Source organism: Rhinatrema bivittatum, chromosome 4 (assembly GCF_901001135.1).
Source record: "Rhinatrema bivittatum chromosome 4, aRhiBiv1.1, whole genome shotgun sequence".
NCBI lineage: Eukaryota > Metazoa > Chordata > Amphibia > Gymnophiona > Rhinatrematidae > Rhinatrema > Rhinatrema bivittatum.
Window position 1 is genome coordinate 105,142,477 of NC_042618.1, and position 22,081 is coordinate 105,164,557.

General features: G+C 45.4%; 1 protein-coding gene across 7 annotated transcripts in view; it reads right to left on the reverse strand.

Annotated features, from left to right (window-relative positions):
* INO80 (INO80 complex ATPase subunit) overlaps positions 1–22,081 on the reverse strand; it is a 435,009-nt gene that overhangs the window by 225,312 nt on the left and 187,616 nt on the right. For all 7 annotated transcript variants that reach the window (XM_029598597.1, XM_029598598.1, XM_029598600.1 and 4 more), the window contains 5 exons: positions 21,387–21,472; positions 12,794–12,961; positions 11,970–12,103; positions 11,339–11,406; positions 3,694–3,787 (listed from right to left, as the gene is read on the reverse strand). In XM_029598597.1, coding sequence (XP_029454457.1) covers positions 3,694–3,787; positions 11,339–11,406; positions 11,970–12,103; positions 12,794–12,961; positions 21,387–21,472 — 550 coding nt within the window. The remainder of the gene's footprint in view (positions 1–3,693; positions 3,788–11,338; positions 11,407–11,969; positions 12,104–12,793; positions 12,962–21,386; positions 21,473–22,081) is intronic.

Below are 22,081 nucleotides of genomic sequence, written 5' to 3' on the forward strand. Positions count from 1 at the left end.
TATTAATTGCATCAGTAGCATGGGATCTTCTTAGTGTTTGGGTAATTGCCAGGTTCTTGTGGCCTGGTTTGGCCTCTGTTGGAAACAGTATACTGGGCTTGATGGACACTTGATTTGACCCAGCATGGCAATTTCTTATATTCTAAAGTAGGCTGAGCTGTTGGAAGTTGTGGTAGCCTATGGCGCTGAAGCGCTATATAACCTCATCAGGACTATGATGTTGGCGGTCTCGGCGAGGAGACTGCTTTGGTTAAGGAACTGGTCTGCAGATGTTTCATCCAAATCTCAGTTAGGAACATTACCTTTTAAGGGAAGCTGCATTTTGGAGAAGATTTGGAGGAACTGATAAAGCATCTGGGAGACAATAAGGCTCACAAATTACCTGTAGACAGGCCTAAAGGGACAAGGAATTCCTCTTCTGGATGCTTTAGGTTCCGAGGGAACATGTATATTTGCCAAGGAAGGCCTTGGTCAGGGATTCAGAGGCAAGCCTCGGGGAGGCAGCAGTCCTGGATATCCGAACAGGGATAGCTCTGGCCAGGGAGGCACTGGAGCCAAATCAGTACAATGAAGCGAGGCCGGTCCACTCCGCTGTCCTGTTTATAGAGGGTTGGTTGTCTATTTTTTTTTTTTTTATGAGGAGTGGGCCAAAATCACTATGGGCCAGTGGGTGTTCAGCGTGATAAAACAGAGGTTACACTTTAGAATTTGCTTGTCCGCTTCAGGACCTGTTTATGACTTCCCCTTGCACCTTGACGGAAAAGAGACAGGTGGTACAACAGACTCTCGACCGTCCACGGATGCTTGGAGCCATTATTCTCGTTCCCATGGAGGAACAAGGGACGGGACGTTATTCCATTTACTTCGTGGTTCCAAAGAAGGAAGGGACTTTTCGTCCAATTTTGGATTTGAAGAGAGTAAATGTAGCTCTCAAGGTTCCACATTTTCACATGGAAACTCTCCGCTCAGTCATTGCAGCAGTATGCAAGGTGGGGTTCTTGGCGTCCCTGGATCTGACTGAGGTGTACTTGCACATAGGCATCCAAGATTTCTGCGGTTCAAAATCCTCAGCATGCTTTCTCAATTTTGTGCCCTGCTGTTCGGGCTGGCAACAGCTCCAAGAACTTTCACCAAGGTAATGGTAGTGGTGGCGGCAGCCCTGAGGAAGGAGGAAGTGCTAGTGCACCCATATCTAGACGACTGACTCATTTTGGCAAAATCGAAGGTACACTGCAGACAAGCGATGAATCTGGAGTTGAAATTTCTGGGGGTGCGCTTAGATACCAGACTGGGGAAGGTTTTTCTGACAGAGGAGTGCACTGTCGGAAGTTCACAGATTGTTGGAGAGTCAGGTACCCAGTGTCTGGGATTACCTACAGGATCTTGGCTCCATGGCATCCAAGTTGGATCTTGTGCCTTGGGCATTTGCTCATATGAGGCCTCTGCAGGCTGCGTTACTTTCCCAATGGGATCCATTGTCAGAGCAATTTCAGCTTCCTCTGCCACTTACGGAATTAGCCAGATCCAGTCCCTCGTGGTGGCTTGGTCAGGATGAATTGTGTTGAGGGGTGGACTTGGAGGTCCCGGAGTGGACAGTGGTCACCATCAACACCAGTCTCTCCGGTTGAGCGCTGTCTGTCAAGATCAGTCTTGCTCAAGGCCCGTGGTCGGTGGAAGAGGCATCATGGTCTATCAATCGCCTAGACGAGAGCAGTGCATTTGGTGCTGAGAGCATTTCTCCCCCTCGTGTGCAGCCGTCCGGTCAGAATCTTGTCCGACAATGCGACAACGGTGGCTTATATCAACCGGCAGGGTCATACCAAGAGTTGTGCGGTGGCTCAGGAAGCTCAAGAGCTGATCCTCTGGGAAGAGCAGCATCTGACGTTGATAGCCGCTTCTCACAAAGCCGGGACAGACAATATGCAGGTGGATTTTCTCAGCCGTCAATAGCTGGGTCCTGGGAGCTGTCGAAGGATGCAATGGCTCTCATCAGTTCCAGGTGGGGCAAGCCCTGCATGGACTTAATGGCAACTCAGAGAAATGCTAAGGCGGCCCTGCTTCTTCAGTTGCAGAAAACAGAGTGGAGCAGAAAGAGTCGACGCTTTGGTTCTTTCTTGGCCGAGGGATGTTCTGCTGTATGTGTTTCCGCCTTAGGATGAGTCCGGGGCAAGATACATGGAATGACGCTGGCTGCACACCTGCATGTGGTGCGTTTCTACATGAAGCGACGCATTTGCGCCCTCCAGTTCAGGAATTGTGTACCTCCTGGAGCCTTAACTTGGTTCTGAAAGGCATGTGTGAGGCGCTGTTTGAGCCTCTCAAAAGGACTATCATAAAGGATCTTAGGCTGAAGGTGATTTTCTTGGTGGCAATTTGTTCCGCTAGGAGGATCTCGGAGCTTCAAGCCTTAGGTAGAGATCCTTTCTTGAGAATTTCAGATTCAGGGGTTTCCTTGAGGACAGTCCAAGCTTTTCTGCCGAAAGTGGTGTGGTCCTTTCACTTAAGTCAGTCAGTGGAGCTCCCGACTTTTCCAAATTTGGAGACTTCAGCGCCTCATGCAAGGGAGTTGAGGCTTTTGGATGTCAGGCGCGCTTTGTTGTGATATCTGAAGGTTACAAACAGCTTCCGGTTATGCTGTGGAGTGGTGCAAAAAAGGGCATAAGGCGTCAAAGGCCATAATTGCGCACTGATTGAAGGAAGCCATTGGATGTGCATATATCTGTCAGGAGCATTTGGTACCGGGGGGCTTACGGGCTCATTCTACCCATTCCCAGGCAACCTCCAGGGCCGAATGTCAACAAGTGTCACCACTTGTAGGGTGGCTACTTGGAAGTCTTTGCACACTTTCGCCAGACATTATCATTTGGATGTTCAGGCCCCAGAAGCCAGGCGTTTTGGGGACAGTGTGCTTTGAGCAGGACTCTCATGGTCTCACCCTGGTTAGGGAAGCTTTGGTACATATCCCATGAGTCTGGACTGAACTGGGTAAGTACAGGGAAAGGAAAATTTGTTCTTACCTGCTAATTTTCGTTCCTGTAGTACCACAGATCAATCCAGAGTCCTGCCTGGTTGCTGTAGGAAGTTCAGGAGAATCCACTTGATTTGTTGTTATAATTATTCTGAAGCATGGCACAGGCTTTGTTTAGACCTTCACACGTTTTTAAGTAAACTAATTTATCAGTTCTAAGTTTCCACTTCCCACTGCTTGTTCAGGGGATATTGATTCATGTTTGGTATTCTACTATTTTGGCTTGGGTACAGGTCAATACTGAGGGACTGCAAGCACACTAGGTTATATGACAGTGTCAGTAAAACTTTCTCTGTCTCCATCTGCTGGAAGGGAGGCAAACCCAGCAGTTTGGTCTGATATGTGGTACTACAGGAATGAAAATTAGCAGGTAAGAACAAATTTATCTTTTAGAAATGTTCAAATTCTTATTTTACCACTCCTGTCAATGTGCCATTCAATAGCAAGGAGTAGGTACATCCTTGACCAGCTTTATGCTCCAATCAGCATTCCTAAAGGGGATGACAGACAAGGCTGGGTCGAACAGGATCATGTAGCCACAATCTGGAAATTTTCAGTCAAAAAGAGATGATATACAGATATACAAGAATTTCTCTTTCAAGATGTAACTTTTTAAACCATTTAGCTTCCTTTTGCCACCATCTTAGTTGGTGTATTAGTTTTACCTTGCCAAATGGCCCTGAAGCATGAGGTTTGCCATTTCTGCTGGAGACATATCTATAAAGCGGAGGAAAGAGAAGCAGCTTCCTTCATGGATATCTGTAATAAGGAAGTGATAAGAGACAGTGAATGGGCAGCAGCATGCTAGATATTCCTATACAGATATATTCCAGATCAATACAATAGTATGGCACCAGGGCAACTAGAACTAGCAGGGTTTATGCCAGGCTGCCTCTTCCTGACCGTACATTAACATCTAGAAGTCATCAATCAAATCAAAAGCTTTATTTCAGTTTGATATAATTCCCTATTTTGCTTGTGAAGCTGGTAATATTAGACATTGCTCTACAATGAGTAAAAGGAAAGCAATTGTAAAAGTGAAACATAGCAAAATGCAAACAGCTTTGTAATGAAGAAACCATTAGATGCTTAATCACTGAAATGAAAGTCTGTTAAGACCATTAAAGTAGATTAAGTAACTACTCTGAACTGCTCAGAGGGAGGGGAAGAGTAGGCTTGTAGGACATGTGTAGTCTGTACATGCATCCTCCGGGGATTTTGAAAAAGCAGTGGTGATGTCCACACTGGGACTTTGTATTGATGTGTTGGAAGTTAATCACCCTCTTTCCAGGAAGAGAGTACTATATTATTAAGCTGTTCCAACTTTTACTTGCGTCCAATAAAGGTCTTGGAGTATTCTTTTAGATCCGCGCTGAGATATTTGTTATCTTGTCTGCAGGTTAGCTCACTAAGGAGGCATTTTTCAAATTGATTTTCCACGGATAAGTGGAAGTTTATATGCAGAAAAAGAGTCCTTTAAAAATGGCTCTGCTCCTTCTACAGGGAAAAGGGGCATCACTGGCTGAGGTATGTAAAATTTCATGTTGAAATCCTGGCAGGCTCTTTATCTCATATATTCTGCGCTTGCAAATGATTTGGGCAGAAATTCCTGTGGCACTGACTACCACCAATTTTTTTTTTTTTAAAGGGAAACTGTGGGGAGTTTCTTTTTCAAAAATCGGCTTGTAGGCTCACAGATACAAAGCACCTGTGAGCCTGTAATCTATGTGGTGGAGGGCAAGGGGTGGGGGGAATAGTCCTCTAAATCTGGAGGTCTTGGTGTAGCTGGTCACTTTTTTCTTCCATACATGTAGTTACATAAGCAGAAATTAAGAAAGGAAAATTGGTTCTTACCTGCTAATATTTGTTCCTGTAATACCACAGATCAGTCCAGACCAGTGGGTTTTGCATCCCTACCAGCAGATGGAGTCAGAGAAACAAAACTTTGATGCACTGCTACATAACAGAGTGCCCACCTGCAGTCTCTCAGTATTTGACCTGTACCCAAGCCAAGATTAAACTAAACATCCCTCGAACGGGCGAAAGGAATCAAAAAGTTGGAAACCCCTAACAAATGAAACTTTGCGCATCCGCAACAAAAATGAGACAAGCACTGAGAACACCTCAGATCTTGTCCCACAAAAATATTCTTTTTTTTTTTTTTTTTTTTTTTTTTTTAACATGATAGGAAAAATTCAGTCTTTCGGAGTCAAATGGGTGGGCCTCTGGACTAATCTGTGGTATTACAGGATGAAAATTAGCAGTTAGGAACCAATTTTCTTTTCCTGAACCTACCCAGATCAGTCCAGACCAGTGGGATGTACCCATGCACCCCTAAACTGGGTGGGAACCCAAAAGACCCACACACAGAACACACTCACCAAAGAACGCCTCGTCTTGCGCCCTCACATCTAACTGATAATGTCTGGTGAATGTATGAATCGAGGACCACACCGCAGCCCTACAAATCTCCTACAGTGACAGAAGCTGACCCTCAGCCCAGGATGCGGCCTGCGCCCTTGTGGAGTGCGCTCTCAAACCCACAGGAATCTGCCGCCCTTTACAAATGTACGCCGAACAAATTGCCTCCCTAAGCCAATGAGAGATGGTAGCCTTAGAGGCTTTGTCCCCTTTCTTCATTCCACCGTACAAGACAAAGAGATAATTGGAACAGCAAAACGCATTCGTGACTTCTAAACAGCATAAGAGAATCCGCCGCACATCCAAAAGATGCAACTCCCTATCCTGAGGGGAATCTCTCGACCACTCCGGAAACTCCGGCAGCTCCACCGTCTAGTTGACATGCAAGGAGGACACCACTTTTGGCACAAAGGAATGCACTGTTCGCAATGACACCATGTTGCTGTAAATCCGCAAAAATAGATCCCTACAAGAAAGAGCCTGAAGCTCCGAAATCCTCCTAGCAAAGCAAATAGCCATCAAAAACACCGCCTTCAGCATCAAATCCTTCAGGGTTGCTCTCCACAAAGGCTCAAACGAGGCCCCTCACAGGACGCAGAGAACCAGGTTTAGAATCCAATCCGGACAAGTCTTACACACCGGAGGATGCCAATGCTTTACCCCCTTGAGGAACCTGATTACATCTGGATGAGCAGCAGGAGTTCGACCATGACACTTGCCCTTGAGAGCTCCCAGAGCTGCCACCTGTATACGAAGCGAGTTGTACGCCAAACCCTTGGACAAGCCGTGTTGCAGAAATTCAAAAATATGTGCAACATCCACCGCTAGGGGATCCAGCCAACGTTGAAGACACCACACTTCAAAACTTTCCAGTCCCTAACATGCGCCATGGATGTAACCGGTCTCTTAGTCTGCAGAATCGTGGAAATGACTTGTTCAGAGTAACCCTTCAAATGCAGTTTCCACCTTTCAAAAGCCAGGCTGCGAGTCAGAAGTGATCCTCCCAATCTGAGAATATGGGCCCCTGCCGCAGCAACCTGGGAAGATGAGTTAACCTGAGGGGACCTTCTTCCGCGAGCTGCACCAGATCTGTGAACCACGGTCATCGAGGCCACTCCAGCGCCACACTCCCGGGATGTGTTGCTATGCACCTGAGGACCTGACCAATGAGGGGCCACGGGGAAAACATGTAAAGAAGGATTCCTGTTGGCCAAGGGCACACCAGGGCATCGAGATCCACAGAACTGGGCTCCTTTCGTTGACTGAAAAATCTCTCTATCTTTGAGTTGGCTCGCGTCATCATCAAATCTAACTGGGGGATGCCCTAACTGGCACAGGTGCAATTCCATGCCTCAGGGAATAACTCCCACTCCCCTGGATCTGCTGTTGCCTACTGAGAAAATCCGCCTGCATGTACAACTAGACTGCAGGTTTGCACCTCTACCATCTATTGGAGTCAGAGTAATACCGAGGGACTGCAGATGGCACTCTCAGTTATGTAGCAGTGCATCAAAGTTTTGTTTCTCTGACTCCATCTGCTGGTAGGGATGCAAAACCCATTGGTCTGGACTGATGGAAATTGCAAATGTAAAGTGTATAATAGGAATATATTGAAATATAAAAGTTTGGTGAACTTAAATCAGCTCTTATTGGGTGAACAGTCAATAAAACTAAATTACATTACTGGTGCCCTTTAATCCATCACCAAGTGGCCAGACATGCAAAATGTCCATGAAAAGAAAATTGGTTCTTTCCTGATAATTTTCGTTCCTGTAGTACGAACGGATCAGTCCAGACTCCTGGATTAATTCATCCCTGCCAGCAGATGGAGACAGACAAAGAGTCGCTGACACTGCTTAAAAACCCCTGGTGCCACCTGCAGAAGCTCAGTATTGATCTGTTCCCAAGCTGAAAAATTACACTATGTGCAATAACTGACTAAACACAAATAACTACAAACGTCTCAAAAAACTTGAAAAAGTGTATAAGTTTACAAGAACGGATATTTGCGACAAAGTGGTATCAAGTCGTTGCCCTGCAAATCTCTTATGGAGATACCAACTGCACCTCCGCCCACGAAGCAGCCTGAGCCCGCGTCGAATGAGCTCGCAAACAGTCAGGAACCTGGCGGCCTTTGATAATGCACGCTGACCCAATAGCCTCCCTAAGCCACCTGGCAATCATCGTTTTGGAGGCCTTGGTCCCCTTATTTGGGCCACTCCATAACACAAACAGATGATCCGATCTTCGGAATTCATTAATAACTTTGAGATAACGAATCAAAGTTCCGTGGACATCCAACAGCCTAAGCTCCTGGGCATGTGGCGTAGAATCATCCAAGTCTGAAAACGCTGAGAGCTCAACTGATTAACATGAAAGGCAGACATAACCTTTGGGACAAATGAAGGAACCGTATGCAACGTAATACCTGAATCAGATATTTGAAGAAAAGGATCCCTACATGACAAGGCCTGCATTTCTGAAATCCTCCTAGCGGAACACATAGCCATCAAGAACATCACCTTGAGAGTTAAATCTTTAAGATTCGCTCTTTGAATAGGTTCAAAAGGAGCATCACACAATACTCGCAGAACCAGATTAAGGTTCCAGGGAGTGCAAATTTTCCGTACCGGAGGCCTCAAATTCTTAACTCCACAAAGAAAACGCTGCACGTTAGTGTGAGAAGACAGGGAACAACCCTCAATTTTGTCTTGTAAGCAAGCAAGCACCGCTACCTGCACTTTTAGGGTATTAAAGGCAAGACCCTTAGCCAAACCCTCTTGTAGAAAAGACAAGATGTGAGATATCAAGGCCTGAACCGCAAGAACCCCTCGTTCGGAACACCAATTTTCAAACACTTTCCAGACCCAAACATATGAGAGGGAAGTGGATTGCCGCCGAGCCTGTAAAAGTGTAGTAATCACCGGTTCTGGGTAACCTCTCCGTTGCAAGCGACGCTTCTCAAAAGCCAAGCCGCTAGACAAAAGTGATCTGCCTGATCGGAAAATACAGGACCTTGACGAAGCAGTTCCGAGAGATGACTCAGGCGCAACGGACCGTCCACTGCCAAATTGACAAGATCCACGAACCATGGACGACGTGGCCACTCTGGAGCTACCAGGATCACCTCTCCTGGGTGCTTTTCTATTCTGCGCAATACTTTGCCCACCAGCAGCCATGGCGGGAATACATACAGTAAGACTTTCGGAGGCCAAGGCACAACTAGAGCGTCGACTCCCTCGGCCCCGTACTCTCCTGCGACTGAAGAACCGAGGAGCTTTCGCATTGAGCCAAGTCGCCATCAAATCGATGTGGGGATGACCCCAACGTCTCCGAATGAGCCGCATCGCGGACTCTGCCAACTCCCACTCGCCTGGATCTAAGGTTTGACAACTGAGAAAATCGGCCTGAATGTTGTTGCCCCTGCGATACGAGAGGCCACCAGCTGAATCAAGTACCTTTCCGCCCATTGAAACAGCTGTCGGGCTTCCAGCGCTACTCCTTGACTCTTGGTCCTGCCTTGGCGATTGATGTACGCAACCGTTGTGGCGTTGTCCGAAAGAAATCTGACCGAATGTCCCTGAACGAGGGGAAGAAAGGTTTGAAGAGCCAATTGTACCGCTCTGGTCTCCAACCGATTGATGGACTGTGAGGCCTCAGTCACCGACCAAGTGCCCTGGGCCGACTGTCACTCGCAGACCGCTCCCCAACCAGAAAGACTGGCGTCGGTAGTGAGAACCACCCACTCCATAACCTCTAGGCTGACTCCACGCTGCAGATTGGAAGACTGCAGCCACCATGATAGACTGTTATGCGCCAACATATCCAGCAAAACCGGTAAATGAAAAGCTTACGACAGAGGATTCCATTGGTCCAGAGTCCTCTGAAGTAGACGCATATGCGCAAAGGCCCACAGTACTAATGCTAGGGTGGAAGCCATCGAACCCAGAACCTGTAGGAAATCCCAGGCTTGTGGAATTTCCAATGCCAATAAGTGGCAAACCTGTGACTGAAGTTTGAGCATTCTCTCCTGTGTGAGAAACACTCTGCCTTGACTCGTGTCGAAACGAGCGTAGAGGTATTCGAGTACTTGAGACGGCTCTAAGTGACTCTTCGTCCGGTTCACCACCCAGCCGAGAGACTCCAACAGGCGAACCACTTTCTGCACTGATGCACGGCAACCCTGCAACGACTTGTCCCGAATTAGCCAATCGTCGAGATAAGGGTATACTAACACCCCTTCATGTCAGAAAGCCGCCGCCACCACTACCATCACCTTGGTAAATGTGCGGGGAGCCGTTGCTAGCCCGAATGGCAGAGCCTGGAATTGGAAATGTTGACCCAATACCGCGAAATGGAGAAAACGCTGATGCGCCGGACGAATTTGGATATGCAAGTATGCCTCCATCAGATCTAGGGATGCCAAGAACTCCCGAGAACGGACTGCCGCTATCACCGACTGGAGCGTTTCCATTCGAAAACGTGGTATATATAGGGACCTGTTGACCGATTTGAGGTCCAAAATGGGGTGAAATGTCCCCTCCTTGTTCAGGACAACGAAGTAGATGGAGTAGCAACCCCTGCCCCGTTCGCAAGGCAGCACAGGAATCACCGCTCCCAACTCGTGCAACCTTCGCAACGTCTCTCAAACCGCTCGGCACTTTGTTGAAAACCCGCAAGGGGAGACTAAGAAGAGGTCGGGAACGGAGTGTGCAAATTCTAAAACGTAACCATCTCTTATCACTGAGAGTACCCACTGATCCTGTGTGATTTTGGTCCACTCCCTGTAAAAATCTGCCAGCCGGCCCCCTATACAGGGAATGGCGGAGTGACCCAGCCTCACTTCATTGGGAGGACTTGACCGCCGCCGCTCCTCCCGCCGCGGGAGCTCAAAAAGGTCACCGTCTGCCGCGAAAGGACTGGCCCCAGCCGGAGCCACATGGTTGCTGAAAAGGCTTTTGGGACTGCGTCCCCACAGGCCCTCTTGAAGGACGAGACTGTCTAGAGTCCCTGAAGCACGACCTGGATTGAAACGCCTGGTAAAAACGGGCCAGATCGCAGCAGCCGCGCTGGCCTTTGCCCCCACCCGGGAGAAGCGTGGGCTCTCCCCCCCCCCCCCCCGAAATACACCCAGAACAAAGGCCCAAACGACTGAGGCACACTGGGTCCGCCCCACACGCACAGCAGGCCAAGCCACAAACCATGCCAGGAAGCAGAAAAAGGGGGGGGGGGGGGGGCGAACAGAGAGAGACAACCCGGAGCCTTACTGTCAGCAGACTTCCTGCTTGTTAAAACTTTTTTTTTTTTAAACTTTAAAGTTAACAAAACAAGAAACAGAGCTTCCCTCCCAGAGCTGAAGAGAGCTGTCCAGCTCAACACAGCTGCTGAAATACAGGGAGAGAAACCTCTGACCAAAAGGAAAAGGGCTGCAAGTCGCATGGCCGGCCTCATGAGGGAGGGATCTGGACCACCAGATTTACACCCCACGGTACAACTTGGACCTCAACTGGTCCACCTCAACCGAGCAGAGAAGGGTTCCTTAAGGAACCAATCCCCTGGGAGGAAGGCTCACCCACAAAAGAAAAAAAATCTAAAAAGAAAAAACAGCAAGGGAAAGAAAAGCCCTGCAGGTTAATGCACCAGCCATCTGCTGGAGACAGACAAATACTGAGCTTCTGCAGGTGGCACCAGGGGTTTTTTAAGCAGTATCAGCAAGACTTTGTCTGTCTCCATCTGCTGGCAGGGATGAATTAACCCAGGAGTCTGGACTGATCCGGGTACGTACAGGGAAAGGTCAATTCATGCTGATTCCCCAGTGAATAGGACAATAATAAACTTAATTCTCTCTACCCTATCCCCAAATAATCATGCAAGTTTCTGTACGCTTACCCCTCCTGTGAAAAAGAGATTGCTGGATGTGATCTGGGGCAAAAGGAGACAGCAGAACCCGCAACCACCTAGACAGACAGGCAATAAAAGGCAAAGAATAAGTAAAAAAACAGAACCCACTGCATCTTTGGCAGAAAAGGACAGGGGGGGGGGGAGATAAACTTTAAGTGTAATTTCCAGACTACATATGCTAAAATTTAACTACTGTACAAATTACTCCCACTTGTTTTAAAACATTTATCATATGCACAGTAAGTCTTGGATAAATGTGTTATATACACTGCTAGAAGTTTTACTGGCAACATATTAGCAATGCCTAGGAAACACATGAGTTTGAGCATAACTTTGCAGATAATAGTTTGCCTTCATGACTCATTTACCAGAGACATAAGAATCAAGTTAGCTTGTAACCCAAGAACATCCTATGCCCAGGCATGGGTACAACCCAATACAAAGCTCCAAAGAAAACCAAATATTTTAACTAGACAGGCTGGATTAGGTCAAACACCTCGTTTAACTAGGAGCTAAAGGAACAGAGATAACTTTTCCATGTCCCACTCCCCCCCTAAATCACAGTTCAGTATTTTAACCACTAGGTCACATCCAAGCCTGAAAATAAGAGCTGACTCACCTGTTTCGTGAGTGGTTGAACACTGCAATCTGACCATGTCGGTATATGAATTTTGAAATTGGATAAGGCTTTAGTGAGATGTGAAATGGAGACCATGTCTCTTGCCGCTCAAAGAGCTCAGAGTGGTTACACACCTAAGGGGAGAGAGGAAAGAACTGGGTAAACCAGACATGCCAAAGAAAGTCACATTAAGGCTAATCTTCCTACTTGCCTGATGTTTAAACATGAAAGAGTAATCAACAGCCATAAATCTCAATTATCTATTGCTCCAGTTATTGTGTGTTTGTTCATGAAAATTCTAGCCTATCAAAATATAAAAATGAGATAGCAGAAAAATATGATATGGCCTATCTACTCTGCCCATCCACACCAACTACTCAGTTTTACAATACCTAGCATACCTTCAAAGATTCCCTATACTTATTCCATGCTTTCTGGCTAAATTCTTCAGCTTGCTCTTTTCTCCTTTTCCTTTACTCCCACAGATAATCTTCCAATAAACCTGACAAGCCATTACCAACTCAGAATTGCATGGCCAACACTCCATAGGGACAAGGAGATGTTCAGATCTTGGTCAGGCAGCACAACTAAATTCATCTCCAACCCTCTGAACAAATGCACAAGGTAAACTCTGACTCCTGCTAACATGACTTTTAATTATTGTTTCTGGACATCAACTGCAGCATAAAGAGATGATTTGGATGTACAAAATACTTCTTCCAAGTCAGATGCAACCTTAGAACCATCACATCCTCTAATTATACTGTCCATTGTGGAGGGAGTGGGGAAAAAACTGAGATCTATATGCTTTTGGCTGGTCTCACCTTTCTGAACTGCATCACCAGATTCATAAGGCTGCTGGTGGTCGTCTGTGCTTGCTGGGCAGTGCCCATGGAAGACTGCAGCAAGTCATCAATTGAGATCTTGTTCTTCAGAGCCTGGTATAGCAGCTTCTGCCGGCTGGTAAGCTGACAGTACATCAGAATCTCAATCTGAAAAACAGCAGTGGAGTATTCCAGCAAAAAGCATTCACGATGCATTGGGAGGAATCAGATGGGTATATCAACTTTTTCTTACTATTAAAAATATTTTTGTAAGTGCTAGAAGAAAAAAAAATAGCGTGTGATTTTTTTTTTTTTTTGTAAGTAACATTTTTATTCATGCAGCACATATCAAGTACAACATATTACATGGGATTACAGTGATATTCATGTAAAGAATAGAAAAAAATCAACCTCACAAATGAACAGGGTTATCCCTTGTACCATGCAAAAAAGATCCAGTATGTTCCCCTTAACTACGTACAGCATTAAATTTTTGGTATATATTCCCCGAAACCCCCCCTCTCCCTCTCATCTAAGAAAGGAAGCATAATGACCACCTTCACACAATGCAAGAGAGTTTCACTCGGCCAAAAGAAAAACTTTCACACAGCCAGTGGGAAAAGCGTCCATGGATATATAACATAATCACATTCAAATGTCCAAGAGCACCCACAGTAACCTAACATCAAGGAAAAGGGATCCTGGGGAAAATCAAGAATTAATATGAGTGCATCAGCGTGCGTGTGCTTTGCCAGTGCCAATAATACTGCCATGATTCCTCAAATCTACGTAGTTTATCCTTTTTAAATGCAGTTTTTCCATATAGTAAATCCAATGCAGGCGACGAAGAACACTATCAAATGAGGGGGCCTCAGCATTCCTCAATTCTTTCACCGCCTGGATAACAGCCTTAATAAAAAGATACTGCCGCTTCAAAATGGTATCTATAGGGCAATTTAAGAGGACAGTCTTGGGGGACAAAAACAGGGATACTTTTGCAACCACTCTTCCACCTGCATCCATAGGGATTGTATAACAGGGCATGACCACCACATATGAACGTAGTCTCCTATCTGTTCGCACTTCCTCCAACACCGATTGCTGGTATTAGGAAACATTTTATGCATCCTTACCAGTGTGGTGTACCACCTGAGCACCACCTTGTAGCTATTTTCCAGCAAGGAGAATGAAATGGAGTTACAGCTGGTCTATAAAAAAAACACAGGTCCCAGTCTTCTGCAGTGAATCCCATCGCCAGATCTCTTTCCCATGCAAGCATACATTTTGCATTATATTCACCAACCTTATTTAGTATGACATATAATTTTGAAATAATGCTCACCTGATGAAAGGAGTTATCGCAGATGCCTTCAAAGAGCGATTTCCCCCTGGATAAATCTTCATGAACTGTCTTACAAGTGCAGAAAGTGTCTCAATTGCAGATAAGCATAATAGTCTAGGGGTAACAGTTGATACGTGGCCTTAAGCTCATCAAAGTAAAGTATGGACTGTCCCTGCCACACCTGTCCAAGTGTAATTAACCCCTTCGCTGTCCACCTAAAAAACGACTTGCCCTTGCTTCCCACAGTGAAGTCCTCACAGCGTCTGATAGCTGTTGAAAAAGCAGATCGCCGTTTACCCACAATGTGAGGTGCCATGCTCGCCAAAGAGACTGTGTACATGCCGTACATGGGGAAATCTTGGCAAAGTGATATAATATTTCACCAGTTGCCCAAAATCTATCCCGTAGATTTATATCTCCCATCATTCCCTCCACTATGGTCACCCATTGTTTACAATGTGCCTTGTTGTGGAACTCGACCACAGCCTTCAACTGAGCAGCTACGTAATACTTAGTGATATTAGGAACTCCCAAGTCCCCCATTTGTCTTCGACTGATATAATACTGATCTGGAAATGCATGGGGGCCTTTTCCAAATAAATAGAAAAACTTTCCTTTGCAGGGTTCTAAGATATCGGCACTTGGTAGGGTAGTGTTTGAAAAATATACTCAATCTTCGGCAGTAGGGACATTTTCACCGCTGCAATTCTGTCCAACCAGGAAATAGTTAAGCGTTCCCATGATTCTATATCTTTCTCCAATTTTTTTTTAACAGGGTAGGGTAATTTAACTGCAATAATTCCATATATTCCAATCCAATCATTATCCCCAAATATTTCACAGCCGTGCAGGCCCACTGAAACGGGAAGAGTCCTTTAAGCCGGGTCCGAAGTTCCTCTTGCAGGAAAATAGGCAGCAGCTCAGATTTCTCTATATTGATTTTAAAACCGGATACTTTCCCATATGCATCTATTTCCTTCACTACGGAACTCAGAGATACCTCTGGGTTTGTTAGAGTAAATAGTATGTCGTCTGCATACAGGGATATTTTGTATTGGTTTCCTCCAATATGGATACCCTGGACGGCCCTATTCTGCCTGATCCTTTCGGCCAGTGGTTCCACACAAATAGCGAACAGCAGGGGTGACAGAGAGCACCCCTGCCGCATTCCCCGTTGGACCACAAAATCTTGGGAGTGCCCACCGTTGATCTTGATGCAAGCAGTAGGGGTTTTATATAATATTCGGACCCAATTAAGGAAATGGGCATCAACCCCCATTTTGTCCATTACCTGAAATAAAAAGGACCAATAAGGGGTAAAGCTAGCACGTCGAAAACGCGCGTCCAAATGCCGGTTAACAGTGCGCTCCACCGAAGCACACTGTACTGTATTGGCCTGTATGGTAGCTCACGAAGCTGCTTCGCCTTGTTTCCTTCCACCATGAAGAACAAACAATCTTGCGTCCATCTTGCGCACCAGTTCTGAACTTTCCAGATACCATACTAAGAGCCTACTGACGTTTAAGTGGCGGAGGAGGCGGTAGTCTTCAGTGTCCTTGTGTCTATCTAGGGACGGTAAGGAAATGGACTGGTTCAGGTGAAACTCTGAGACTACTTTTGGCAAGAAGGAAGGAATGCTGCGAAGCTATATTGTTCCTAGAGTAAACCAAAGGAACAGATCCAGACCTGACAGTGCCTGTAGTTCAGAGATGTGACAAGCCAAGCATATTGCCACCAAGAATACAGTCTTCACCATTAACAGGCATAGAGAAAGACTGCGCAGCGGCCGAAAGAAAGGCCCTGTTAAAAAAAATCCATTACTAGATTGAGGTTCCATAGGGTGACCGGCCATTTTAAGGGTGGTCGGAGGTGTTTAACCCCTTTTAGGAAATGGGCCAAGTCTGGATGCGTCAACAGTTGAGCTCCGCTCACCTCACCCTTGAAACAGGAGAGAGCCGCCACTTGGACCTTCAAGGAGTTGAGGGACATTTCTTTGTTCAGGCCGTCCTGTAAAAAAATTCCAGAATCATGGGAATCTTGGTTGTCCGAGGGGGCATCCCGCGTTCCTCACACCAGGCCTCAAATATTCTTCAGATTTGCACGTACGCCAAGGATGTTGAGAACTTCCTCGTGCGGAGGAAAGTGACAACTAATGCCACCGAATATGCCCACTTTCTCAGGCAAGCCCTCTCGAGCGCCAGACCGTAAGACAAAACAGAGTTGGGTCCTCGTGAAGGATTGGACCTTATTGGAGAAGGTCCCTCTGCGGGAGGAGGCATAGAGGGCTCTCCACCAGAAGCCTCTGCCTATCTGCATACCAATGGCGTCTGGGCCAATCTGGGGCCACCAGAAGGACTAATCCTCTGTGGCATTCGATCTTGCAAATGACCTTGCCCAGCAGAGGCCACAGAGGGAAGACATACACAGTAAGTCCTCCTCTGGCCAGGTCTAAACAAGGGCATCAACTCCTTAGGAGCACTGATCTCTTCTGCAACTGAAGAATCTGGGGACCTTCGCATTGTGAGATGTGGCCAGTAGGTCGATGGAAGGGAGGCCCCAGCGATATACTAGGAGCTGGAAGGCTCTGGTTGACATCGCCATTCCCCTGAATCCAATCTCTGCTGAGAAAGTCTGCTCTGATGCTGTCTTTTCTCGCGATGTGGGAGGCCGAGATCCCTTGTAGATTTAACTCCGCCCATTCCATAAGGGAGTCTATTTCCAGGGATACCTGGTGGCTTTTGGTTCCTCCCTGGCATTTGATGTAGGCTACCGTTGTTGTGTTGTCTGACATCACATGGACCACCTGGCCCTGGAGTCTGTGGCTGAATTACAGACACACTAATCTGACAGCTTGGGCTTCCAGGCGGTTTAAGTTCCAGCGCGCCTCTTCCTTGGTCCATCACCCCTGGGTTGTCAATTCCTGACAGTGAGCTCCCTACCCTCAGAGGCTCGCATCCATCATGAGGACTAGCCAGTTCGGTGGGGACAGGCTTACACCCACCCAACAATAGGTGAACATCCCACAGTGGGATGGAGGGGGCCTCCATCCCTCCCCATCCATAAGATCCAAACCTAGGAAACCAATCCCCATTGCCACATTGCAATACAATATAAAACACCCACTACAGCAAAAATGAAAAAGGCAACAAGGAGCCTTAGTGTTAACTTTTCTTTTTTTAAACATCCAATCATATAATACCCAAACAGTTCATATAAGAAAAGGGTCCTGCACGCCCAAAAATACTATTTTTGTTTGCAAGGGTCTCCTCCAACATTAGATCCTCATCTTCAGGTGACCAGGATTGCTTATTAGAACACATTGCCACACCAAGCATTCCTAAACAACTCCTCATAGTTAACATACACTAGCAAAATTCTGTGCAGTAGTCATGCTATGTAGGTACAGTGGATACTATTCACTCTTCCTCCAATCTACACATAGGATAACTATGTTTCCAAGACTACAAAATTTGTGCGAGAGTATTTCCGGAGCACTGAAGTAGAATTAATGATGAAAAAGAAAAAAAAAAAAAAAAAAAGTGAAAACACAATACTAGGCAAACTCAAAGAACCTCATCTCAGAGTCCAAGGTATCTCTCAGCCAAGCTGAAACTTGAAGCAAACCTCCTTTCAAAAGTGCTAATAGGGGAAAATCAAAATGGCTCCCTGAACAGACGCTTGCTGCACACGCTCCGGCAAATGTCGAAAGATTTCCTCAGTATAACTTTTACCTTTATAATGCCTCAAAAAGAGGAAAGGAAAACAGAATTTTCCCATCTGAGCCTCAGGTTTCAGCCGGACAGAGAACCATTCCGCAGCTCGCTTCTCCCTTATTGCAGATGAGGATGCCGAGCCCCGCTGGAGGTACAGGAGGGGGAGCCCCGACGCCTCCTGGGGACATATTGTTGAGTCCTCCCGAGCCGCGGTTGCAGCCGGAAGCTTTTCACCCTAACTCCGAACAGCTGGTGCTACAGGGGAATGATTCCCCAGGTCAGACCCAGGAAGATGGGCAGATCGGCGCAGTTGGGGAGCGGGAGAGTTTTTATGGAGCCTCCGCTACGACAGAAGAGAGAAGCAGCAGGAGGAACTATTATAACATCGGGCTCTGAAGCAGCGGAGGTAAATAAAAGCTTTATGAAGCCCCTAGAAATTAAAAAAACAGCTGTTATAACGCTGGAGTCCCTTTGGGATCTAATTGTGGGACTTGCTGCTGGACATAATGAACAGGCCTAAAGGGTCAAAAATACCTGCCAAAAAATTGACTCTCTAGAGAAAGAATGTAAAGTGAAAATAGAAGGACAAAAGCAAGCCATTATGGAGATAAAAAAGGACCTGAAAGGAATAACTGACTCACATATTATTATGCAGGAACAGTCAATACTAGCAGATTAGAGTCAGTAGAAAATGATCTCCGTCAGCTGAACATAAGATTATTGAACTTTCCACCAGTTGTGGGAGAAGTCCCTTTGATAACATTTAAAAGGTATCTAAAAGAAATTCTGAAGATACCAGAAGAACAAATACCAGCTGTAAAAAAGATAATATATCTCCAGCAGAAACAATCACAGTTCAAATTTCACCAATTGGAGATCCTGGGAATTTTGATAACCTCTCAAGATTATCTGGAAATCTCTGGATTTGAAGTGGCAGAAAGAACAGTTTTGTTTGTTACCTTGTATTCTGAATATGATAGAGGATTAATCATGAAGCATTATTTCAAATGTATAAATATTAACCATATTGGGGGTATGATTCGTATTTTCCCCAATCTCTCCAGAGCGACACAGTTACGTCGTAAAGAATTCTTGCAATTACGCCCAGAAGCTTTGGGGAAAGGTGTTAATTTTGTATTACGTTACCCAGCAAAGTGTGTCATTAAATTCTCTGGTAATACCTTTGTGTTTTATAACCCTGAACAGCTTAGGCAGTTCTTGAGTTCCAAAGAGCAGGCCCCCCCAACAGTAAATAACCATGCTTGAAGTAAAAATATGGATATTAGGGTAGCCTTTAAGTCATAATTTGATTTCCTTTTTTTTTCTCCCATTATTCCTGAGTTCCTACCCCCCCTTGTTACCGCATGGTGAAAGAGAACATTTCTGTATTGTGATATCTTATAAAAAGATTTCTTGATATATATACTCTTATGTTTCTAAGCAAAGTAATCTTTGTTGTAATTGTAAAAGCCGATAAATAAAAAATTTAAAAAAAAAAGTGCTATTAGTCTTCTCGTGAATGAACGTTAAACTACAGAACAACATTGTAATCCAGTTAGAACATAAAACATAAGAAATTGCCATGCTGAGTCAGCCCAAGGGTCCATCAAGCCCAGCATCCTGTTTCCAGCAGAGGCCAAACCAGGCCACAAGAACCTGGCAATTACCCAAACACCAAGAAGATCCCATGCTACTGATACAATTAATAGAATGAGTACATAATGAAAAACTCCAAAGGAAAACCTTCTAAATGGGATGCAATTTCTACTTTAAAATTGATAAAATCAAAACAACATAATAGTACACCCTTGGCCCAAATTTTGGAGAAAAGTGTGTGCATACTCTGCAGTTTTGAAAATTATTGGTTTCCCTTCAAACACCACTCTCAGTTGCGCAAGAAACTGAAGGATAAACCAAATTTGCATTAGGTGAAAAAGCTTTTCATTTGGCACTACTGATGCCAAGTAATCCTGAAATATTAGGATTTTGTGGCTCTCAGAGAATCTCTCCTTTCTTCTGGTAAGCTTTCATAACTTTGATTTTATGTGCAAAATTTAAAATTCTTATGATGACACACAGCCTATTACTATTGAGGCATTGCCCCAGCCAGTGCATCCACTTCATTAGTCTAGCTATAGTTCACTCAACAACCAGGTTTTCAGTACTCTAGGACGTTTAGAATAAGCAGTGTCATGTGGTAATCCTAAAAATCTTAGACTGCTTCTCCTTGAGTAATTTTCAAGATCCTCCAGATTCTCTACATAGCCTCATGCCAGGATCATGAGCCTTGGAGACTCTTGCCTCTACTTCACACAAGTCTTTATACAAAATTGTCATCTGTTGTAAATCTCATGTACTTTTGTATAAATTTCTTCGAACTTAAGTTTCCATCTCCTTCACTAGTGATTTTCTCAGAAAGCACAAGGATTTCTGGTGCTGGATTGGCCATTTTAGAGTCAGCTGGCCTGATTTTGTCCTCGTCTCTGTGTAATTTTTGTCATCATGGCTCAAATGTTCACTCTATCAGTACGAGTGAACTGTGGTGGAGAGGTTCTGATAATATTCTATACTTTTGGTTCACAAGTACTGTCAAACTTACATGCTGAATTTGGGCAAAATAGAAGGGGGGCCCTGGAGCTTCTTCCTCCTCCTTTCATATTACATGGCCTCCTCCTATTTGATATTTTAACCACAACATGGACCTACTCAAGTACCTCAAGGAACCAGATTTTGTACAATATTGGTGAATCAACTTCACACATGCACCCTTGCACAGAGAACAAACTCCATATGAAACTGATTATGCTCCACAGTGCATGCAGAGCGTGGGCTTTTTTTGCACCCTGCTGCTGCAAACAATGCTGCCATTGCTGGCTGAAAAACCTGACTCACCAGAGCCTATGGCAGCCCTGACTCCCTTCAGCAGCCCATGGTAGTCTCATGTTTAGTACAGCCATTGAAGAGTCCTCTGTTTTCTTTTTTATTTTCAAGTTGCCATAAGCAACAGTGCCAGTCCTGCCTCAATCTTTTTTTTTTTTTTTTTTTTTAAATGGCAGGCAAGAGGCAGAAGAGAAAGGTGAAAAGGGAAGGGGCGGAGAAAGAAGAGGTACCTAGTGCTCACACTGAAAGCCCTCTGGCCCCCAGCAGTGCTTCACTGAAGGAGGGAACCTGCAGCTTTCACCTACAGAGCTCCCATCAGCACTGCCATATGTCCTTGGACCAGGGCGCTAACCAAGGGAGGGAGAACTCATTTTTCACCTTAGGAGCTGCCTGCCAGCATTTTTCCTGTTTATCCAGCCTAACTAAGCTGCAGGCTACAGCATGGGATGCTCTTCCACTATCCGCTGGAGACAAAGAATACTGACAGGTTGGTATCAAGTGACATCAGCGAGCCTGTTGATCTCTGTCTCCATCTGCTGGTAGGCGTGCATAACCCACTGGTCTGGAGTGGTCTGAGTGGATGAAGAGGTAACATACCATTCCATGTCCAATTCATAATCCATGCCCAGTATATCAGCATTATGCATGGTTTCCATACCTTGTCTGACAGTTCATTCTCCACATCCTTCTTGATCCTCCTCAACATGAATGGTTTCAGAATCATGTGCAAGCGAGACAGCTGGTCTGAAAGGCAAAAATCCCCAAGCAACACTGTAACAATGGCCAGATCACAGGAAAGAAGGGGCAAGTCAAAGTTATTGTCCTAAACTAATCTAGCCAGAGTGGGACTGTGGTGCTCATCTAAAATGCTTACTGGAGATATTACACGAGCCCATCCTCACCTAATTATCCAGACAAGGCAGTAGATACCAAACACCAAATAGTGCTTCAGGCAGGGTGAATGTGGAAGCCATATAAATATTAGGAAAAGGACTGCTAAGCACAGAATTTAGATGATAAAGTGAGCTCTTTAACACAAAGAGACTGAGGCCCAAGAAATCTGTTTTAAAGGAGACTGGCTTTTATAACAAATGTTGTAGAAAATTCGCTTTAGGGAAGTGGTTTCCAAACTTGGCCCTGGAGATCTTCAACTAGTTCTAGGTTTCATTTTATTTAAAATATGCAAATTAGCCTGGTTCCTACGACCAAATACAACTAATGAAAATTCATTTCAGATTTCTCAAAATGCAGACTTAGATGAGGTTCTTGAGGAACCAGTGCTTTTGGGAAAAAGATTTTAGGTCCAGATTTTTGCTCATACACACAAAATGGGAAAAAACACGTTTAAAAGAT